At 50.3% G+C, this 22,500-nt stretch overlaps 8 protein-coding genes across 8 annotated transcripts; 4 read left to right on the top strand and 4 right to left on the bottom strand.

Annotated features, from left to right (window-relative positions):
* Positions 1 to 1,150: 1,150 nt before the first annotated feature.
* On the top strand, positions 1,151 to 2,508 carry glfB (uncharacterized protein; the record flags this gene model as incomplete). Its single annotated transcript, XM_056694445.1, has 3 exons — positions 1,151 to 1,278; positions 1,370 to 1,437; positions 1,508 to 2,508. The coding sequence occupies 3 exons, from the start codon at positions 1,151 to 1,153 to the stop codon at positions 2,506 to 2,508; spliced, it is 1,197 nt and encodes a 398-aa protein (XP_056561174.1).
* Positions 2,509 to 3,422: 914 nt separating this feature from the next.
* N7496_001513 (uncharacterized protein) lies at positions 3,423 to 5,057 on the top strand (the record flags this gene model as incomplete). The annotated part of the gene is made up of 2 exons (XM_056694444.1): positions 3,423 to 3,538; positions 3,905 to 5,057. The coding sequence occupies 2 exons, from the start codon at positions 3,423 to 3,425 to the stop codon at positions 5,055 to 5,057; spliced, it is 1,269 nt and encodes a 422-aa protein (XP_056561173.1).
* Positions 5,058 to 5,947: 890 nt separating this feature from the next.
* On the bottom strand, positions 5,948 to 8,076 carry N7496_001512 (sugar transporter-like protein; the record flags this gene model as incomplete). Its single annotated transcript, XM_056694443.1, is given in 9 exon segments — positions 5,948 to 6,151; positions 6,233 to 6,362; positions 6,379 to 6,523; positions 6,591 to 6,707; positions 6,769 to 6,862; positions 6,937 to 7,177; positions 7,280 to 7,578; positions 7,720 to 7,919; positions 7,992 to 8,076. The coding sequence occupies 9 exon segments, from the start codon at positions 8,074 to 8,076 to the stop codon at positions 5,948 to 5,950; spliced, it is 1,515 nt and encodes a 504-aa protein (XP_056561172.1).
* Positions 8,077 to 9,221: 1,145 nt separating this feature from the next.
* On the bottom strand, positions 9,222 to 10,795 carry N7496_001511 (major facilitator superfamily domain-containing protein; the record flags this gene model as incomplete). The annotated part of the gene is made up of 3 exons (XM_056694442.1): positions 9,222 to 10,054; positions 10,106 to 10,614; positions 10,674 to 10,795. The coding sequence occupies 3 exons, from the start codon at positions 10,793 to 10,795 to the stop codon at positions 9,222 to 9,224; spliced, it is 1,464 nt and encodes a 487-aa protein (XP_056561171.1).
* A 385-nt stretch (positions 10,796 to 11,180) lies between these two features.
* N7496_001510 (arylsulfatase) lies at positions 11,181 to 12,521 on the top strand (the record flags this gene model as incomplete). Its single annotated transcript, XM_056694441.1, has 1 exon — positions 11,181 to 12,521. The coding sequence occupies one exon, from the start codon at positions 11,181 to 11,183 to the stop codon at positions 12,519 to 12,521; it is 1,341 nt and encodes a 446-aa protein (XP_056561170.1).
* Positions 12,522 to 12,595: 74 nt separating this feature from the next.
* On the bottom strand, positions 12,596 to 14,484 carry N7496_001509 (Zn(II)2Cys6 transcription factor; the record flags this gene model as incomplete). The annotated part of the gene is made up of 2 exons (XM_056694440.1): positions 12,596 to 14,255; positions 14,312 to 14,484. The coding sequence occupies 2 exons, from the start codon at positions 14,482 to 14,484 to the stop codon at positions 12,596 to 12,598; spliced, it is 1,833 nt and encodes a 610-aa protein (XP_056561169.1).
* A 384-nt stretch (positions 14,485 to 14,868) lies between these two features.
* Positions 14,869 to 17,133, bottom strand: N7496_001508 (transcription factor TFIIIB subunit BRF1; the record flags this gene model as incomplete). The annotated part of the gene is made up of 1 exon (XM_056694439.1): positions 14,869 to 17,133. One exon carries the CDS (start codon positions 17,131 to 17,133, stop codon positions 14,869 to 14,871), a length of 2,265 nt encoding a protein of 754 aa, XP_056561168.1.
* Positions 17,134 to 18,545: 1,412 nt separating this feature from the next.
* N7496_001507 (putative copper resistance-associated P-type ATPase) lies at positions 18,546 to 22,448 on the top strand (the record flags this gene model as incomplete). The annotated part of the gene is made up of 1 exon (XM_056694438.1): positions 18,546 to 22,448. The coding sequence occupies one exon, from the start codon at positions 18,546 to 18,548 to the stop codon at positions 22,446 to 22,448; it is 3,903 nt and encodes a 1,300-aa protein (XP_056561167.1).
* Between the last annotated feature and the right edge of the window lie 52 nt (positions 22,449 to 22,500).

Genomic DNA, 22,500 nt, shown 5'->3' with positions numbered 1-22,500 from the left:
GTCGGGACTAAGAGCTGCTTGCGTAATGTCCGCCTGCTTGTCAAACCTTTGGACCGTCCATGTAATTTGGATCAGCAGTGTTTTGCCTGGCCGAGGATGGTCGGGAGGTCTCTCTATCTCAAACCGATCGGGGGAGGACGGGGCCAAGGTCGGTTACATTTGTTTGTTCTTGACGTTGCTCGTCAAAGTCTTATCTTGAATAACCGCATTGGGAAGTATAGGGGGATACAATAGTTAGAGTACACACTGGAGTTAGTAATCGGCTGTCATGGTCACAGAATACCAATCTAAGAATAGCGTCAAAAATCCAAGCACCAATAATTGAAAATATAGAAATACCATGAACAAGCACTCCGTACTCTTGTAAGGAGAACCAGAGAGGACGCCAGTGGAGCGTGGGTGAAGATGACCATTCTGATTGGACTTCGTCGAAAAGAAGTTGCCACGAGTCGTCGGCGTTTTGCGTAAGAGCTGTACTGGTTCCGTCATTACCGTATTGTATTCTTGGTTATTTTAGGATATTCACTCTAAATCCACCCCCTCGCCTCTCGATAAAGTCCAGGTGGCCTTTGCCGCCACGGTCACCGTTCGTACGTGACGACTCACGAGCCTCGTCAACACTGCAGCCCCCGTTTCGGTTTCAACTCTGTTTGCAGCGGAGACTCCAAGCGGAGCCTTTTCGACGGTTATTTTACAACTAAACAGATGCCCTCAATTTCACTTCAATTTCCCAGGTCCAGATCATCTCTCTAGCTCTCTCTTGCCTCGCCTAGCCCTCCTTCAGTGGTTCCCGAAACTTTCCAGCGGACCCAGTGGTTCTATTCTCCTCCCAAAATTTACAGTACGTACTTCATTCCATCCCTTCACCCTGTTGCGCTGCTCGTTCCATCATCATTTCTTCTTCCTCCCCCACGCTCCTTGAAAAAAACGCTTTTTGTGTTGGCGCATTCTTTTTCACTTGTCTTTCTGGGTCCAACTCCAATCACACTCTCGTTAACCATTCCCGACCTCCAGTGTCCCTTATCGCCTTTTAATCTCCCCCCGTTCTCTACCCCTCGTGGCTTCCTCCGCGTTTAGCCAAGGAAGCCTGACCCGGCCCCGGCCCTTTGAATTCCGACAGTTTCTCTCCGACCAGACTCGAACATTCAATATGAGTTCCGAAGGCGAGAAAGTCCGCGCCTCTGGCGAGACTCCTCGCGAGACTCTGCCTACCGTTAACCCGGCTGCTGAGAAGCAGGAGCCTCCCAAGGCCGCGTTTCACCCCGCTGTCTACGTGAGGTGAGATTTCGAAAGCCCGCTCCGGGGAAGATTGCAAACCAGAGATTGGGGACTTTGAAGAAGATGACATCGCGACTAACACATTGTGCAGTGTCTGGATCACTCTCAGTTCTTCCGTTATTCTGTTCAACAAGCACCTCCTCGACTATGCCAACTTCCGTGAGTCTCCGAATCCTCCGCACGCGACAACTGGACTTGCAGTTCTAACCATTCTGCTCTCTCTTTACAGGCTTCCCTATCGTTCTGACAACATGGCACTTGACCTTTGCGACGATCATGACCCAGCTTCTGGCCCGCTTCACCACTGTCCTGGACGGCCGCAAGTCTGTCAAGATGACTGGCCGTGTCTACCTCCGTGCGATTGTTCCCATTGGTCTCATGTTCAGTTTGAGTCTGATTTGCGGTAACATGACATATCTATACCTCAGCGTTGCCTTCATCCAGATGCTCAAGGCTACCACTCCCGTGGCTGTCCTGATCGCTACCTGGGGTATGGGCATGGCCCCCGTCAACTACAAGACCCTCGCCAACGTCTCCATCATCGTTGTTGGTGTCATCATTGCCTCCTTCGGTGAGATCAAGTTCGTCCTGGTCGGTTTCTTGTTCCAGCTTGGTGGTATCGTCTTCGAGGCCACTCGTCTGGTCATGGTGCAGCGTCTGCTTAGCTCTGCCGAGTACAAGATGGACCCCATGGTCTCTCTGTACTACTTTGCTCCCATTTGCGCTGTCATGAACGGTCTCGTCGCTCTCTTCCTGGAATTCCCCCGTCTGACCATGGACCACATCTACGGTGTCGGTATCTGGGTCCTGCTGGCCAACGCCATGGTTGCCTTCCTGCTGAACGTCTCCGTGGTGTTCCTGATCGGCAAGACCTCCTCCCTGGTCATGACCCTGTGCGGTGTCCTCAAGGATATCCTGCTGGTGGCTGCCTCCATGTTCATCTGGAGCACCCCCGTCACTGGCCTGCAGTTCTTCGGTTACTCCCTGGCTCTTGTCGGCCTGGTCTACTACAAGCTCGGTGCTGACAAGATCCGTGAGTACACCGGCCAGGCCAACCGCGCCTGGGCTGAGTATGGCAACACCCACCCCGCCCAGCGCAAGTTTGTTATTTTCGGTGCTGCCGCCCTCATCTTCTTCCTCTTCGTTGGCTCGATGGCTCCCAGCTACGCTCCGGGCCAGGTCGACCGCGTCAAGGGCATGCTGGGCGGTGCCACCGCTGGCAATGCTTAAATGCATGACATGTCCCCCACACATCTCTTTGGAGTGGTGTCGCTCCATAACTGCTGAAATGCGCACGGAGTCCATCTTCAAAAGATAATGAAGGGTCGGGCGAGGTGGCTAGCTTCCCACAAATTCTCTAATGGACTCTACTGTGTTAGAGTATTGGGGCCGTTGCGCCACCGCTGTTACAAAAAGCGCGAGAGAGAGCATAGTTGCATCTAGAAAAATCCTTGTCACTCTGATCTTCTCTTCCTGCCCTTTCTTTCTACCTTCTCTCAACCTACCCTCTTTTTTTTTTGGCTCGGGAGCTGGCTTCGGCGGCATGCAGGAAATGCAGCCGTTGGCCGGTCTCCAATTCCGGAGAACTCTCGCGTGATGGGGAAACGGAGAGCTCCCATCTTTTCTCCTTTCCATTCTTTCCTCGACCGCATTCCCGCAAATGTATACAGTGACTAGGGACGGGTGTTTGCTGGCAGTGTATTTCCGTGTTCTTTGTTTCCTCCTTGCTCTCCCTACCTGTTTCTTTTTTGATTCGACGAAACATTGATTTGAATGTTAGACTTGCACGAGCTCTGGTGTCGGTTTGCTTTGGACTTGACTCGTTCTGGGGTTTCACCTTTTTTTTTCTGGCTGTCTTCATAGTTTGACAATAGACTTTTATTTGGAAGGTTTCTTTGACGTTATATTCGACCCGGGCTTTGCATGAGGAGTTCTGAGCTGGGACATTATGATTGGTAGCCCTAGGGTGATAGGGTGACTACGCTGATTATTACCCAGGTGACTGGCTGACGGGGCCAAAAAGGCGGACTGGCCGATGGCAGCTCCGAACTGGCAGAGCAACGTGAAAATGACTGGCAGGAACCGTGACTGGCGACGGGGCTGGGCCCATGCTGGGCTGACTGATTCAGTACTCTGATTGGCCAATGGCATGCAGCGGAGCCCCACTGGCCGCAGCCAAACGACGTCGACCAGTGCTCGGGGCTCCACTGGTATCGTCCCCGTATGGTCATGGCCGATCGGAACTCTTCTACACGCCCGCGTACTGTCGTTTCGTACCGTTCCCTCCGCATTGCGGATCCCCCCTCCGATCGCCTCAGATCGTCTTTTGCGCTCTTCTTCTGCTGCGCTCTCTTCCTCTTCCTTCTTCTCTTTCCTCTCTACCTCTTTGAACGCTCGGCCTACTTTCTTGCCAATCATCTTCCCCCTCGCCCTCTTCTGTCCTACCACCATTTGGACTCCTCTTCTTACTTTTACATCCCACCTACCTCTCCTCTATACTTCTTGACTTACTCGTCCTCTTTCTCCCTCTCTCTCCATCTTGCAACGTGCTCGCCTCTTAGCTCGTGGTCTATATACTAGGTGGTTGAAGCTTATGGTGTGTTGCTCACTTAACCCTACAGTACAGTGCCTCTCGTCTGGGACCTCGCCAACCCGTTCATCATGTGTCCTATGATCCTCAATCGCCTGTCCGATGGTCCCGCTATGGTCCTCTCTCCTTCCCAGGAAAACGCCTTCGGCCAGCTCCCTCCCAGTCCCTGCTGGATACTCCTACCAGCTTCCACACCTACACGGGTACCTTCAACTCTGCTTTCGCCGGCAACGGCTATGCCCAGCCAGCCGTGAACGCCAGTGTATCCGCTGCTCCCGTGCCTCCCAAGCCCTCTCGCAAGAGGTCGCGTGACGAGGCTGCCTTTGACGATGCCCTCGCCGTCAATACGCCTCCGGTGCCCCAACCTGCTCCCGCTCCCAAGGTAGAGCCTATCTATGGCGAAGGCATGGTTCTGTTGAACCCGCAGACGGGTCTGGCTGTCTCTGCTGAGAGCCAGACGGGTACCTGGTATGAAGAAAAGGCCGAGTCGCAGCAAGCCGCGGCCGCCCCAATCTCGTCGCGATCCGTTGCGCTCCAGTCAGATGGTGCCGAAATCAGTCGCAAGGCCCAGCGGCTCGATACCTCCGCCCCGGGCTTAGATGATATTGCTCTCGCCTCTATGCACCAGCGCCTGAACGGCTCCGAAATGGCTGACCAGCACCGCACCGCCCCGTCTACTCCTCCAGCCGAGCCACTCATCGACGATGCCACTCGCCTTCTTGGCATCAGTTGGCAGCGCATTGATACCGACGACGACATGGCCCCAGCTGTCCGTGGTTGGACCAAATATATCGACAATCAATACGCCGCCTATCTGCACCACTCACAGATGCTCATGAAAAGCCGCGCGCTGAATGCCTATCTTGTTGCCGCCACGCCGAACACTGCATTCTCTCCGGCTTTCTACCTCTTCAACGAAGACCTCACTCAAGGTCAACTCGTGGCCACCTCTTGGGAAGCATGCCTGCTTAATCTCCGCTCTACTCCTCCCGTCTTCCAAGGAGCCGCTCCTATCGCTGCTGCCGGCCGTCCCCAATCCGCTGCCAACCCCTTCACTACCGTCGCCGAACCTGGCGTGCCTCTTCTGCAGCAGGCTCTCTCTGGTCACCCGTACTCATCCACCTGCGGTATGGACGCGGGAACGGGACTGAACGGAGGCGTCGAAATGGGAATGGAAATTGACTCCTAAACACTCGCTCTCGATCATCACCTCGCCCCAAAATGTCACTCTCGATCATCGAACTTGCGCAGCACCGGACCGCCGACCATTCGACTGTAGACGAATCTCCTCATGCCGTCGCCCGATCGATCCGCTTGCTCGGGGCGGTTTCATGTTTCGTCCTTGCTTCTTCTGATTCTTCTTGATTACTGGATTTTCTAGTCTTTATTTCTCTGCTTTCTCCGCCCGCGCCTAACCGATCCAGTTCGGACTTTCGGGTCAAAACTCGCCCCAGGAGGGTGAGTGGGTATGGTGTTTTACTGGTTTTCTTAATTTTTTTTTCTCTTTCTCTCTATTTTTGGTGGGGACTTAAGGCTCTGGCGTCGTAATCGTCTTTCGGGGAGGTTGTGCTGCATGTTTTCCTTTCTCGATTTCTTTCTTGGCTTTGGGCTCTATTTATCTACCCTTAAATTTATATCATGACGCAAATGAAATAAGAGATCTGAATTTGAGATTTGAGTTGAGATGTAGGAGAGCTTCTTTAGGCAGTTCGTAAAAAGCACTGGAGTAGGTAGATGCTGGTTCAACCCGCAACGTGACGTCCTCGACAGTGGAGTCGACGAGACAATCAATTCGTCACAACTTTTTGCTGCTGTATACAATCCTCGGCTTAGCCATCCCGTCGGGGCTATCTGGCATAAAGAGTGTAGTTTACAACAATGCCGTCTGCTTACACGTGAAATCAATTAAAATTGAACCTTATACGACAAAACTTGCGGTCGGGGTTAGGCAAGCTCAGCAAACCAAAATATATATCTTAGGTCCAACGACCATACTACCATCAACCACCACTTCTCCAATCTCTCCATCCCAAGTGAAACAAAATGCCTCCTCGCTCTCTAAAACCGGGCACCCCATAGTTAAATTTCTTCCTTGACATGATCCTCCCGCACTTCCACTGGACTGGTACTCCCACTCTCCTTGCCAGCATTAGCCGCATCACCGTCATCACCGTTGACACCAACATGACCCCGCAAAGACGGATGTCTTGCACGGTCGGTGAAGAGGAAATCGATTTCTTCGAGGGTGAGATTTGCTGTTTCGGGGTAGAAGAAGTAGACAATCTATAAGTGAGAACAAGGCGGCGAGGTTAGTATTGTGCTCGACGGATGGATGACTCCAGGGGGGTGGGGAAAGAGACTAACCGGGACAAAAGCAAGATTCAAACACATAAAAATGAGATAGCCCTTCCAAGCTAGATTCTCAATTAATGTCGGGGTGATCATGACGACGAAGAAATTCCAGAGCCAGTTTGCGGATATACCGATGGCTTGTCTGGGAAAGCACTAACTTAGCGGGGGTATACCAGGGCAAGCTTCCATATGTGGTAGTACGTAACCCTTTTGGAATACAGTTGACCGAGGCTCCGAAGATGAGCATGAAGAGGAAGAAGAAGGCGACTGAGGCTGAGGCCGTTGGTTTTTCGACGGATGTTCCTGGACATTCTCAGTTAGAGGGATCTTTTCACAACTAAGCGATAACAGTGTGTGGCTATTTGCATACCCTTGAATGAGAGTAGAATGGCAATCATCATCATGGATATGGAGAGACCGAAGGATCCCCACATCATGGGTTGGCGACGACCGTATTTGTCGGAGAAGAATGTTGGGTAGAAGGAGCCTGGTTAGATTGTCATTAACAAGGAGTCTTTGAATATCGAGGATCGATGTAGATGGCATACCAATCACAAACATAATCTGAATGACTCCTCCGAGCAGGAGACTCAATTTTCGGTCCAAACCAACATTGTACTGCAAGACCGAAGTAACATAGTACTATTAATAAAGGCAAGAAGGTTAGCTAACCCCAAACAAAAAGCCATCATATCACCTGGAAGGAAACCACTTACGACAACCAGATTGATACCGCCCATCTGGTTCATAAATTGAATCCCATAAGCCAACAACACACGCTTCCCCGTCTGAACCTCATCCCTCTTGAGAATCTGCGACCACTTATATTCACCATGAAGAGTCTCAAGCTCAATAGCTTCCAGGATCCCCTCCGACTCGGATACAACCTTTGGATCATCGGGTTGCATGTTATACACATCACATAGAACCTGCAGCGCCTCATCAGGCCGGTTATGTCTGTATAACCAGCGCGGACTTTCGGGCAAACTGCACACCGCGACCTCCCATCAGAAACACTCTTAAGGAAAAGACTTATTTATCGCAGGGAAGACAACTCACCCAAACACCAACAAAATAACCATAATAGCGAAAATCATCTGACAAGCGATGGGAAGACGCCAATTAATTGCGCCGGGCACATACGACATCCCATAATCGAACCAGTATGCAATCACGATCCCGACGCCGACGAATAACGGCTCACTACTCACGTACTTGCCTCGTTTCTTGGCTTCGCAGAGTTCGGATTGATATACGGGGACGGTGGTCGTTTCGATGCCCGTGCCAATACCCGTGATGAAACGGGCTACTAGGAGTTGGGCTCGTGAGAAGGCTGTTGTTTGGAGGGTTGCGCCGATCTGTATTAAAATATGGTGAGATGTCTATCGCATTGATCTTCTCTTGATGTCTTTCCTTCGCCGAGATGCTGATTATTGCTAAGAAGGAACGAGAGGAGGAACGAGAGGAGGAACGAGAGGAGGAAAGACGAGAAAACTCACGATAATCCATACCATCGCAAACCACATCGACTTTCGTGGACCGAGTCGATCGCCCGTTACGAATGAGACGATAGTACCACTGAAACAGCCTAGGTTGTATATCGAGACAATGATTCCTAGAATGCCTGCGCTGGGGTGGTGTACGACCTCGAGGAAGTCGTCATTGCCTACGATTCCTGAGAACACTCCTTGATCGTATCCTTGAATGGGTCATAGCGTGGGTCAGTTTCTGTAGACATTTATACTCGGTTGATGAGCGACGAAACACATACCAAAGAGAATAAACGCCAATTGGCACGTAAACATAATAGCCATTCTGAGCGGCCGCCCGCGGCCATATAGATTGAGCTTGACCATTCTGAGGTGTAGCAGGAGATTTCAGTCTTCTCGTCCTACTCCAAAATAACAATGCAGGTATATAAGAAGCAATAAAAACTAACATCAATTTCGATTCTCCAAGGCACCGATCCCCCTTTTAACAGAAGCGTCCGAGTTGAGATACAGGATCTGGATACTACGTTTACCCCGTACAACCAAGTCAGTCAGTTGCCGGATCGACCAATCCCCTTGCATGACAAGAGTGTCCCACGAGCCTGTTCTCCGAAATTGGCATTCCAGAGCGCCGGCTTTGTCTATAATTGAACTGGAACACGGAGTTTGGCCGGTGTATGATCGGTAAGGGTATCTTTAAGCACCGTGACTAGGTAGAAGGGTTGCTGTATAGAGTGCTAACGGGTAAAAGGGACAAAGGCAGTGAATTATTGGGCAGGTCTTGAGGTGCGTTGGAGTTTTAGATGCTTCTACAGGGATTGCTTCATGTACTCCTTTCCCATTTCTCAGCTACTTTCTGTATGTGAAAGGTATAGTGGGTTGACTAGTTTGACTATCACCAAATTTATACTATCGAATCCAACATCCTCATTCTTGGTTCTTCAGGTGATTTTTGCTTTTTGCGGGGGATGGAATCTGGGGAAGAAGTTCGAGTGCCCCCGCATCTGACGGTCGGGGTGCAAGCCGATCGTATCGCGGGCTCGGCTAAAGTAAGTTGAAGATCTGCAGGCGCATGCATGTTTCTGGTAAGTATCTTCTACGCAATGAGCGCTTCCAATTGCCATATTTGATAAGTAGTTGGAGAAGTTGGAGTGGGGTGGGTTTGCTGATGGGCTCGAGTGTACGGGAAATCCGTGATGTTAAAACATGATCGATTTGTACGACGTATGTAGGACACTCTACCTATCATTTCCCCTCGCCATTGCTTTCTGAGATGCCGCCGCTTTAATGAGGGCGCTTAGAATCAGACTCACTCAGTAAATTTCGAACCAGGCTCAGACTCGGCTATCTATTAAGCACTTAGAATTTTGTACATACCGGCATCATGTGCTGGATATCTTTCAATTCAGTGGAACAATCTGCCAATATATTTTATTTTAAGTCTTCATAGGACTTGAATCGATATTATCGTGCTCCTCACTTTCGTTGAATGGATATCCAATGTTCATTTATTAGAGATCAAATCTTCTGACGGCAATTGAGGATCTCCTGGCAGATTCCACTTCAGCCTTGTTTCTTCGCCAGTATACCCACATGAGCAACAGTGTGACTGGGATTGATGCAATATACAGTAACAGGATAGCCAAAAAGGATTCGGTATACATGGGGGCATCTGAAGACCGGAAAAGTTGTTGGCCTGCAAGGCCTCCGATATTACTTCCCATGACAGCCATGGCAAGTCCCAGACTTCGGTTGATGGAACTGGTTGCGTTGATGTTTACCCAGGCATCATTGAGACCTTGCGCCAAGGCATTACCTCCAGCCAGCAAGGTAAATATCGAATACCGGGTCCATTTGCTCCCTCTGCTTGCCATGCCAAATAGCGCGCCAGAAAAAACGATGGACCATGTAAAAGCAATAATGCACCACGGTCCTCGGAGGTTTGTTCTGTCAGACCCGAGCGAAATCAGGTATGAAAATATTATAACAAGAACACTGCTCACGGCATTCAGGAGATTCGCGTTTACTGTCGAAAATCCCAGGGACTTGATAATAGTCGGGCCGTAGAGTTGCAACCCACCTTTTGGGGCAAGGCTGACGATGTTGAGGATCATATGTATCCAGAGTCGGTAGTCCACAAGACCTCGGAGAACGGGTTTCAAAGATATCGAAACCTTATCATCACCTTTGGTGTCATCGTCTGCTACGACGCGGGACCGAAGAATGAACCGTTCACGATCTGAAAAGAAATCCCAACGACCATGCATCAGGGCCGTATGGGTCGGGCTTCGAGGAAGAAACGCCGCGAATATCATGAAAACCAGCAGCGTAAGCGTTCCCTCTACTGCAAATTTTGTTAGTCTTGAGAGTAGATCACAATTATGCCTTTACTTACAGAGAAAAAGCCACTGCCAGCCGGAAAGGCCTTGGATACCCGCCATTTGCAGCACACCCGCAGCTATCAGAGACCCCGTAGCAGTAGCTCCGTAGTTGCCGAAATAAAATATTGCAGTCCGTCGTGCTAACTCTTTCCGAGTATAGAATAGAGCTAGAATGTACTGCGCCCCGGGAAGATATCCTCCTTCAAACAATCCAAGCAGGAACCGAGTTGCATAAAAGGAACGGATATTCGTACACCAGGTCTGAGTAAGAGCAATGGTGCCCCATATCAGCATTTGAGCCGTTAACCAAACCGAGGCACCCAACTTCTGTAGAATCAGATTTGCAGGAATCTCGGAGATGATTATCCCGATCGAGGAAAGCTGGCTCCCGAAATTGACTTGATCGGATGTGATGTGGAGATCCTCAGCAATGGTGTTTGACAGTGCGTTGGAAATGTTGCTTCGATCAAGTTGAAGAACAAAGAGCCCAAAAATAAGAAGAGGCATGAGGAAGAAATCGAGTCTGAAGCATAGTATTTGCACGTCAGAATTTAGAGCTAGAGTTATCCAGGAAGAACCAACTTTCTGCGCAACGCTTTCTCTTCATCTTCGCTCCATTCGAGGTAATTACCCTCTTCATTCACAAGGGAATCAACGAGATCCTTGCCATTTTCACTCAACGGAGCAGCTTTTATCTCAGTCATTTAGAACGCTTTTGAAAGATGATACCCAGGAGTATTTGGAAATGAGTTGCTGTTGCGGTTCATTGGGGTTGGAGTCAAAACAAAAGGGATCACAGTTTCGGGAGGTTGTATTTACTGTCTTCAGCATCGAAGCATATCACGACAAGGGGAGGTCTGATTGCGTGCTATTGGTGTGCTATTTATCCAAGGGGATAGGAGGTGAGCGACGGGATTAGTGCCGATGAAGGACAGTGAAGATATAGTTTCGGCAGTGAGCGTCGGAGGTGAGCGATAGCGCAAAAAACGGCTCCTCAGCTAGGATTCGTCATGAGCCTCAAACAATTATCTCCTCTTTCTTTTTTTCACATCTTTCTGTTCCATCCAGATTTCTGGTCAACAAGTTACAATGTCCAATGATCCTGCTCGACCCAATATCGTCCTCGTCCTTGCGGATAACTTAGGATGGGGAGAGTTGGGGTGCTATGGTGGTGGTATTCTTCGAGGGGCCGCAACTCCCCGTATTGACAAGCTCGCATCGGAGGGTCTTTTGTTGCATAACTTCAATGTCGAGAGCGATTGTGTACCGACAAGATCGGCCCTGATGTCTGGACGACACCCGATTCGCACCGGTTGCCGCCAGTCTGTTCCAGCAGGATTCCCGCAAGGCCTGACAACATGGGAGAAGACTCTTGCAGAGTGTCTCAAGACAAATGATTATGCCACTGCCCACCATGGAAAGTGGCATCTTGGAGATATCGAGGGCCGGTATCCATCTGATCGAGGCTTCGACGAATGGTTCGGTATCCCTAGGACAACGGACGAAACCCAGTTCACCTCCGCAATCGGTTATACCCCAGAGGTCGCCGAGCTTCCATACATAATGGAGGGTAAAGCGGGTGAAAAATCCAAGAACGTCCAGATCTATGACTTAGAAAGCCGAAGGCTAATCGATGAGATGCTCGTTGCGAGATCAAAAGACTGGCTCACCAGAAAGGTCCAAGAACAAAAGCCATTCTTCCTCTATCATCCACTTGTTCACCTTCATTTTCCGACTCTACCCCACAACGATTTCAAAGGAACTACAGGCCAAGGAGACTTTGCTGATTCAATGGCTGAAATGGACTACCGGGTCGGGGAAATTCTGGATCATATTGATGAACTCGGGGTCCAGGACAACACGGTGTTTATCTTCGCATCCGACAATGGCCCAGAATTCCGCGAGCCGTACCGCGGAACTGCAGGCCCATGGTCAGGAACATATCATACTGCTATGGAAGGCAGCCTACGCGTGCCATTTATCATTCGATGGCCCGGGCAGGTCCCCCAGGGGACAACGTCCAATGAGATTGTTCATGTCACCGACATATTTTCGACACTTCTTTCCATTGCTGGGTCAGAGGTCCCATCCGATCGGCCAATTGACGGAGTGGACCAAACGACATTCTTCCGGGACCCTGTAGGAACAAAGTCCCCAAGGACAGGATTTCTGTTTTACATCAAAGAAGAACTGCGTGCTATCAAATGGAAGGACTGGAAATTACACCTTGTGTGGGAGCCAAAGGTAAACCAATCTTCTGGGCGTCTTGAGAGTCCTTATCTATTTAATACTGTGCGAGACCCCAAGGAAGAGTCGGACATCCTTGCTTTCAATACCTGGGTTATGCAGCCGATGATGAAACTCAAAACGGAGTTTGAACGAAGCCTCAAGTATGACCCTGCTCCGCCGGACCCACTGAAACAATGGTAGATAGATCACTTCTTCTTCTTCAGCTATATACAAAACAAATATACATATTACACTATACTTTCCCTCCGAGTACCTCATGAAGGAGTGAACCCCATAAACAATAAATCAAAAGCACTAGAAGACAGAAGACTAGCATCTGCCCCCAGAGTTATATCATCCAGAATTGGGAGAGGCCCTGGAGTTTCAAATGATACCTCATGACCCATGCCTCCAGCTCCGTCTTTCTGAGACAGAACCGAGTTGGCCAATTTATCAAAAATGTCTCGGTATGCTTGCCCTGCTGGATATCTCTCCACCATTCCCCAAAGAAGCGAGGAACATGAATTGATTGACATCCTTGTGCTCTCCGGATCGAATCCAGAGACGCGATTTATTCGATTTTGATGAGCACAGTAGACAATGGCAACTCCACTTCGAAATAGATTATGCACTGTTCTCCAGAAAAATCGTAGCTCTCCAGATCGAAATCCATCTTTATAGCAAGCAATTGCGTCCGTCGCACTCCGAGTCAAGACAGTCATGTTTTCGGCCGTTGGGCTTGGGAAGGGTCGTGACGGATAGTAAAGTAAGACTAATCCATTCAGAAAGCTGCCATTGAATATCTCCATGGGTGTCAGATGAGTGGACTTGTGGACCGAGGGGGTAGAAGAATGCCACTCTTGTAGTCGTTGGTGCATGTTTTCTCTCCACGTATCTTTAGTGAAAGAGGTGCGGTGATATTGCCTTTCATTGAGTATTGAATATATTTCCGATTCAAGCAGTCGATACTTGAGTAGATGAATCGCAAGCGCACGCTGTGGGTCTTGTACTGGAAGAGGAGTCTCGATGGCACCGTCCGGTATAGAAAATGGCCGACCGATAATGACGCAGAGATTGCGTTCGAAGGTATACATCGTCCAAAATAACCATCTTCTGTGATTTGATTGACTTGGATGAGGTGTTAGAAGACAGGCCGTTTCTTTCTGTAGGTTCAATTCAACCGCAAGTCGGGTCGCGAGCCCAAGGAAGTGCCACGCAGCCGTTATGTTAGCAGCGAAACAACAATACTGAATAATGAAGAGCAAGTTTTCAAGGTGATTTAGATCACCGGTGCACGTCAAATCCGTGTTTTGTGAAAATATCCGGATCGCAGTGTTGAAGAATCTTTCCGCCTTCGATGAAGGAACCGTGAAATCGACTCGATTCAGAAGCAAGACAGATGTTGCAAAGACGATCATAGCACGATAACGAATGTTCGCCAGGGATTGATCGGCTGTGGAATTTTCGTATAAGAGCTCGACGGATTGTACGAATTCTTGGCGAGAAGATAGTATTGGGGAAAAGAACTCGCAATGTTCAAAATAAACGTCTAGTAATTTTGTGACCGTTTCACGTCGGGGTAGAGTGGACATGGTTTCGGGTGGAATTTCGTCCAAGAGTGACCGGCCGTCAGACTTTTCAGGAACAGATAGTTCTGATACTGGGCCGGACAGAAGAGAATTGAGAGTTGAGAGGCCATCCGGGCTTCGAAAGACGGTTGAAAAAGGCTGCTGTCTCATGCAGCTAGACGCTATTTGATCCACCAAATCTTGGGACTCTTCTCGTGCCTCGTGGAGTAGAGCTGACGAGGAAGCAGTGTTCAAGTCGGTAGTCGATAAGATGAAATCTGGCGATGACGATTGACTAGGTTGAGCGCCGCGAGCTGAGATTTGAGCCTCGAGGAATGCGACGTGATCCTCAAGGCTCTTCACATAGCTGAATTTTTTTTTATGTTAGTCAAATGCTACAAACATTGAGCGGGAAGAAAAAACCTTCTAGGGACAGTGCTTCCATCTGTATCAGTGCTCACGCACTCCACTCCGGCACGCTCGCAATTTGAACAGGCTGGAATCCTCTGATCACACCGCTGTTTGCGTGATTTACACCTGGTGCAGGCTGTGACATTGGCCCGCCGAACGTTGGACCTTGGTTGCCCTCGAGGCATGTCAAATCTGGTTGGAAAATCGATCAATCGGAATACCAAATCTAGCACGAGAAAGTGGAGGAGTTGCGTAGGAAGCTAAGTATAAGCTACCCGGGGAAATGGCCTTTTCTGTCAGGACTCCACTTCCTCTTTCCTTCCATTGGCCCGTAGTTCCGATTACGATAACCCGAGGAGTTCCCAGTGTTTTACGCGAATATGCGTAACACTTGGAGATATTTGATTTCTGAATCATTTCTTTATTCTTCTATGCCAAGTGGGATCTTGGTAGTTGTGTTGGTACAGGGCATCATCTCTAGCTATGAGAGCGCAAAAAGCAAGATCGCTTCTATTAAAAAACACGATGTAGGGCTCAGTGTTGAGAGCCTCGTTTTTGAAAAACCACCCTTAATCATAGTCGTAGTCGCTGCCCGCATCGTAGTAGTCGTCCTGGTAATCATTGTGGTAATCTCCTGCGAATGCGTCGTCAACGTGGTCATCCTCAACATCGTCATCCTCCTCATCCATATCATCTAGATCGGTGGCTGGAGGATCCTTATCATCCATGGGGCCAGACGGGGCAGTCGCCGGAGGTGTCAGCACAGCCGAGACGGCTGGTGCGGAGGGAGGCGGAGTTGGTTGGTGACTAGAGAATATCACGGGCTTGCTGGTCACAACCGAAGGGGCTCGTGAGGTTGCCCGGGCTGTACGGCGGGATCGTGCTGGCTCGGGTTGGACACTTGCGCTGCGGCGTGAGACAACGCTCCGGCTGCGACTGCGACTGTCGCTTCGACTCAAGGATTCAACCTTTGCATTTGCATCGCCTGGTCCATCCTGGTCGTACAAGTTGTCAAGAAGGGAGTAATTAATCTTCTTGCTGTATCCACGCTTCTCCAACATGCGTCGAGTGGCCTCTGCGGGGGTGGCAGCACGAGAGCTACGGCCATCTTCACCGTCGCCCTCGCCTTCAAGGTAGGCCACATCGCCAAGACGACCCTTCCGGCGCTTTCGGGGCTTGGATGAGGAGGGACCGGCGGTCGCTTCAGCGAGTGCACGCTTCAGGGCCTTGGCTTGTTGTGTGCGAAGATATTCTTTATTTTCATGGACCCAAATATGCTCCTTCAGCTCAATTTCTTCGCTCGAGAGCAGGCAATTGGCAACCTCGGGATCGTCCGCAAACTCGGCCTCATCAATATCAACGCTGTCAGGAACGGCACTATCTGGTTTCGGCTCCATGATGCTATCAACTAGGTCCGAACCTTTGGCCAGCATGGTCTGAATCTCTTCTTCTAGTGCATTCTCCGATGCGACTTGATCCGCAGAAGGTGCGGGATAAGATGGGCGTCGAGAGCCCTTGACTTTGACGTCCTTGAGGTCGGCCTTCTCCTTCTCGGCGTCCTCAACGGCCTCATTAACAGCCTTGGTGATAGATCCTCGTCGTTGAGGATTATCCATCAAAGCGGGATCGATGGGGAGATTTGGAATGGCAAATCCGTCGGCATCAAACCGTGGTGGCTGAGTTGATTCCGCGTCGCTTTCTCCGTAGTCTCCCTCGATTTCTGCTGCGGTCTCGGGGTGTTTGGTCGTAGCTCGAATGGACTTTTTCCCTTCTCGGCCCCGAGTAAAAGATGGTGGATCGTGGGAATTCTCCAATTGTACGGAGCGGAATTGGTCCACAGTAAGCTCGCCGCTCTCTGTCGAACCGAACTCGTAAAGACGTTGACTAATGGTGACCTCGGTGACCTTGACGACGTAGACAACCTCGCGGATAGTTCGACGGAAATTGTTCATCCGCGCAGCCAGGATCAATGCCGCGCCACAAAGACCCGCAGGGCGTCGACCGGTTGACATCCAATCACGGTTCATCCGCTGAATGATACGAACAGCCTCGCCGGCCACTTGCATCGTGGCCGGACCAAACTCCAGTTGCTTGGCGAATCGGTAGATCAAGCTTTCCGGATCGATAGGGTTCATTAGGAACACGTTGCCACCCAGCCGAAGTTCGTCGAGAAGGGCTTTGTACGTGCGACCAAGTTTGAAGACATTGACCATCAAAATATCTGCAAAGTCGATCAACATTGCCGTGTTGCCATCCTGACGACGGCAAGCAATGTACAGGGCAACGCCAGCGACATTCTTTGTGCGTCGACCCTGAATGAAGTTAAGGCCAACAGCGAGCTTGAAAACCTGACCAGCAGCTTTCGTGGCGCTCTCGGGGATGTGTAGAGTTCGGGCCAGTTGATTGATGAATCGATTTCCAGTCTGTTCAGTGACCTCCCGGCTTTCCATGCCACCATTCCGCGCAAAACCTGGTCCGAAGCTCCGTACATGGGTCTGGTCTGATCCGACGAAAGATCCTTGTACAACCGCGGCACCAGATGATGTCTCGCCAAATGTCACCTCGGACACAATGTTTGATTCACTGATAACAGTACCACACCCGGAGCACACTTTTTGGCCTTCATCCTCGACGATATGCGGGGCAGGACACCCAGGGTTGGGACAGCTTTGAGTCTTCGGGTGTGTCGTAGGGCGTGCAGCTTGAGGGCGCCCAATTGGTTGTGGGCGTTTGATTGGGATTGAAGTCGGGGGCTTCAAACTAGCCAGGCGTCCAACAGGAGGCCGCGGACCACGAGGGGTCACGGAAATGCTGGCAGACCGAGACGCCGACATGGCCGCGGGTGAGAGGCGTATGCAGATAAGATGTAATAGTGACCAGGACGAACTGTAATTATCTTTGGAACTCCTCCGGTGGTCGAATGGCCTTTCAAGTAGATCTTTAGGTCAAGGACACTGACGGGGTCGCGGGGTTCGTGCTTGCGGTAAAGATGAGAATCTAGGAAGTGAGGTCTAGGATGGAGGAGGGGGTTTCTGATCAATATGACGATGAGGGAGCGACTGAGGTATTTCCGACCGAGCGCTGCAGCGCTACCTTAGTCTGTAATGGCCAGGAAGCCTTGAGTCGCGTGTCGCGAATGTCGATGCGCGTCCGGAAAAAGAAAAAGATAAGTGATAAGGGCAAGGGAACGTGTGAGGTGGGGAGGCTGGCGACAATGAAGTTTTTTCGAGTGGACGTCACCCGTGGCTCAGTGGTGGGATCACGTGGCTGGCTGGTTCAGCTGGCGGGGCGCACGTTCGACTCGTTCAGCTGGCAGAGGTTGAATGTGTAAATTCAGTGATTTCCACCTTTGCAAGGGGAAATGAAGGGCGATGTACAGGGTTTGAGAGTTTGAGAGAAGGATAAAATGGAAAGATGGCTATCCTGAACCATGATTTATCTGTCTACTCTGATGCTGGTCCGAGGCTCTTCCAGTCTACCTAAGGGAAGTTTCCAAAGACCACGTCACATGACTGGGATTGACTCAAGTAAGAGTGGGCACTAGTCCTAAAAGGGTCATATTGATTCCATGAATCGAGTGTTGCCTGACTGTTGCCTTGGCGCCTGAAATAAGTGGCAATGAACTATTTAGGCATCAAGGCCACCATGCATATTGCCACGAGCCCGTCATGCTCACACTGCAGCAGACAGACACATGGAGGGTGGTTGATTTTACGATCGGGTTCCGAAGCTAGTTTTCCATACCTGGTGGCTGTTCATCCCGAAATATGGAGGGGCATACCTGCATGGGGGTCATGGCACTCGATAGAGTTGGAATGTTGTTGGCCTTCTTGCGGCATTTGTGCGTACTCCCGCGAAAATCTCTCATCGTCGCCTTTCGCGTCTTGTCTACTTGATTCTAATTTGATTTTTCTTTGCTTTTTGATTATCAATCTCCCCGCTGACCATCCCTTTTGTACTTTCATGACTCTTTCTCCCTTTATGATGCAATTGGTGCTGTCGCGGTTGCTGTTTTCTTAAGAGGAAATTCCTTAATATACCTGCCTGCCCGCTACCCTGTGGCATCGGAATACTCGAAAAACAACCTACTCTCCACGTGTCTTCAAATACATCTGGGGAATATCATTACCTCCTGGCACCTATCATTATCACTCTCTTTGAAAACAAGTTCGCGACCATTGTCAACTTGTCTTTCATTATTGGTACCCGCAGTCTGTGCGATCGATAGCCAAACCTTCTGTGGATCATGTCTCCCGAGCGAGAACTTCCTCACAATCCTCCGCATACCCCAAAAGTCCAACAGGATTCTCTCTCTAATACGATCATGAGGAGAAGTCTCTTTTGGGTCAGCAACGTCCACTGCGCTTCGTGTGTGGCCTATATCACCGAGGTCCTCTCTGAGATTCCCACAGTCCAAGATATCGATGTGTCGATCTTGACACACGAAGTGCGTGTATCTCATGGAACTTCCGTACAAGCAGCAGACTTGGTTGCTGCTCTAATTCAAGCTGCCTTCGAAGTTCATCATGCCACGACCTACGATGACCGGGGAGTCATCGTTTCCGAGCTTGATACAACGTTGTGGAATCATCGTGGTTCGGCACTTTTCACGCCTCGTGCCTCTTATTCTAGCCTCTCGTCCAACATCAAAGAACGGCTACATAATAGCCGAGAGAAACGTCATATTGCCAACTGTGATGCTTGCAAGAAAGAAGAAGCTCTTGAACTGTCTCGGAACTCGACCCAGACTGAAATTGACACTTTCAATGAAAAGTCTCCTCGGGTTCCCACCTGGAAGGAAACTGACGACGATGAACACGCTCGACGCACTGAAAAATTAGAACAAACACCAACAAGTCCAATTTCTCACACGCCGTCGTCGGCTGCCACCTCGGAAACTCGGGTGGAACGTTCAACGGGTTTCTCTATATCGATTCCCCCCGAAATCAATGAAACGCCTCAATCACCGCCAGCTGACACGAGCCAAGATTTCGCCGCGAGGATCAGCCTTAGTGGCATGACTTGTGCATCCTGTGTCAATAGTATTACTGGTGCCATTCAAGAGCTTGATTGTGTTAAGGAGATTACCGTCAACCTGCTCACAAACAGCGCGGCTCTTATATACACAGGACCTCGAGGAAATATTGACACCATCGTTGGGGAAATCGAGGACATTGGGTTTGAAGCCTTCGTTGATGAAGTTAACCCAGTTTCAAGGTCCTCGAACCCTCAAACGGTTCCAACAACATATGTTACTGAGATTGCCATCACGGGCATGACTTGTGGCTCCTGCGTAGGCACAGTGACTCGAGGCTTAGAAGAGCTAGCCTTCATCCGCAATGTCTCTATTAATCTGCTGTCTCACAGTGGAAAGATTGAGTTTGAAGGACGAGATAACTTGGATCAAATTGTGGAGAAGATTGAAGACATGGGATATGATGCTGCCGTTAGCAGTGTCCATGCCATCTCTGCAGAGGAGGATGTCTCTGAACCCGTTCAAAAGAGAACGATCTCGATCCGTGTCGATGGCATGTTTTGTCATCATTGCCCAGAGAAAGTCCTGGCATCCTTGGAGCTGCTTCACAATGTCACCGTGGAAGAGGACCCCACCGAGAAACAGCCCATTATCAGGGTCACGTACACTCCTGCGCCGCCTACATTGACGGTCCGTTCAATTCTCACGACCATCAATGAGGCAAATGGTGCGTTCAACGCAAGCATATACCACCCGCCTACCATTGAAGATCGCTCCCGAGCGATGCAGCTCCATGAACGACGCAGGCTACTTGTCCGCCTACTATTTGTCTTTGCCGTCGCAATCCCGACCTTCCTCATTGGAATCGTGTTCATGTCACTCGTCCCGTCTCAAAACTCGACCCGGATGTACCTGGAGCAGACTATTTGGTCTGGCAGTGTCACTCGCATCGAATGGGCGTTGTTCATCATGTCAACGCCGGTCATGTTTTACGGAACCGATGTTTTCCACACACGCGCGCTAAAGGAGATTCACGCTTTGTGGCGCCCAGGAAGCCGAGTTCCCATTTTGCGGAGATTCTATCGCTTTGGCAGCATGAACCTCTTGATCTCGGCAGGCACAGCAGTTGCTTACTTCTCTTCTCTGGCCGTGCTGATTGTTGATGCGGTGGTTGGAACTAAAATAAGCGCGCATAGTACCACCTACTTTGACTCTGTCGTCTTTCTCACATTGTTTATTCTGGCTGGTCGTTTCTTGGAGGCATACAGTAAGGCCCGGACTGGTGATGCCGTTTCCTCCCTTGGCAATCTTCGCCCTTCCGATGCCTTGCTAGTAGAGAATCAGGCCATGGGTGTGGATTCTTCCGGTGCACTTGGCTCAGATCAAGTGACTCGCGTTGGCATTGATCTCCTCGAGGTCGGCGATATGGTTCGCATTCCTCACGGTGCATCTCCGCCGGCCGATGGCCTGGTGGTTGGTGAAGGTTCCTACCAGTTTGACGAGAGTTCTCTCACAGGCGAGTCTCGGCCTGTCAAGAAAACTGTCGGTGATCAAGTCTTCACTGGGTCAGTCAACGTGGGCCAGCCTGTGCAGATTCGCATCACTGAGCTTGGTGGTTCATCTATGCTCGACCGAATCATCGCCGTGGTTCGCGAGGGCCAAAGCAAACGCGCTCCCTTGGAAAGGGTTGCCGATCTGCTCATTTCCCATTTCGTTCCTGTCATTACCTTGATCGCTATTCTTACCTTTGTCATCTGGCTTGCCCTTGGCCACTCGGGTGTCCTTCCTACTGACTATCTCGACATTGCTCGTGGTGGCTGGACTTTCTGGAGCCTGGAATTTGCTATTGCTGTCTTTGTCGTTGCCTGCCCATGTGGCCTAGCACTAGCTGCACCTACTGCCCTCTTCGTTGGTGGTGGCCTTGCGGCAAAGCATGGTATCCTTGTGAAAGGTGGAGGTGAAGCCTTCCAGGAAGCCAGTCGCCTTGATGCTATCGTGTTCGACAAGACCGGCACTCTAACCGAGGGAGGAAGCCTCAAAGTCACAGAGCACGAGGTTCTGACCAAGGATGATGATCTTCTGAAAGTCGCTTGGACGCTTGCACGAAAACTGGAGGAGAGTAGCAATCACCCCATTGCCCAGGCAATCTCTACTTTCTGCCAATCACAGTCCATGGTCAATGTTGTATCCTCCGATATCCAAGAAATTTCGGGTCAGGGAATGAAGGGCGTTTTCACAGTGGCAGTAGAGAACTCTGGCAGCAGCGAACAGTATGAAGCTGCAATTGGCAATGAGCGCCTTCTTTACAGTGTCCTCCCAGCCAACAGCGACACATACTTCGTCTCCAGTCTGCTCTCAAAGTTTCAATCGGGCGGCAAATCCACCGCCATCCTATCCTTGCGTCGTAACTCTTCCGAATCATCACCGTTTGTCCCGGTGATCGTCTTTGCGACATCGGACACGATTCGACCCGAGGCAGTTGATGTTATCTCTCAACTCAACAAACGGCACGTTGAAGTCTTCATGTGTACGGGTGACAACCAGATCACTGCGCGCGCAGTCGCCGAAATGCTGGGTATTCCCCGTTCGAACGTCATGGCCAACGTGTTGCCGGCAGAGAAGGCCAGCTTTGTGCGGCAAGTCCAAGACGGCTCCGTCCACGCAACAGCACACAGCTCCGAGGCGCAGGGTCCTCAAGACAAGACGGAAAGGCGTTTCATTGTTGCCTTCGTCGGAGACGGAGTCAATGACTCACCTGCCCTTGCTGCCGCAGATGTTAGTATTGCAATGGCATCCGGCTCGGACGTCGCTATCAACTCTGCCAGCTTCATCCTGCTCAATTCAGATCTGAGTACAATTTTACAACTTGTCATTCTCAGTCGTCGTGTGTTCAACCGTGTCCGGATGAACTTTGGATGGGCTGTGGTTTACAATCTGTGTCTTGTTCCCGTCGCTGCTGGTGTCTTCTACCCGATTGTGAGTGGTCATCATCAGAAGGACATTGGTGGTGAAATGATCACCGTGAATGAACACTGGAGGTTAAGCCCTGTATGGGCTGCATTGGCCATGGCGCTGAGTAGTATTTCGGTTATTTCGAGTAGCCTGGCTTTGAGGATTAATATGGAGAGTGTGAGGAGGTTGTTGACTTGGAAGAGATCAGAGCGTGATTCATGATTAGAAATCTCTTGTACAGTTTGTCGCCTGAGCGTTCCTTTACCAATTCCCA

The sequence above is a fragment of the Penicillium cataractarum genome (genome assembly GCF_028827025.1).
Source record: "Penicillium cataractarum strain IBT 29864 chromosome Unknown utg000001l, whole genome shotgun sequence".
Lineage (NCBI taxonomy): Eukaryota > Fungi > Ascomycota > Eurotiomycetes > Eurotiales > Aspergillaceae > Penicillium > Penicillium cataractarum.
Note: the sequence above shows the minus strand (reverse complement) of the source record. Positions and strands in the feature narration are given on the sequence as shown.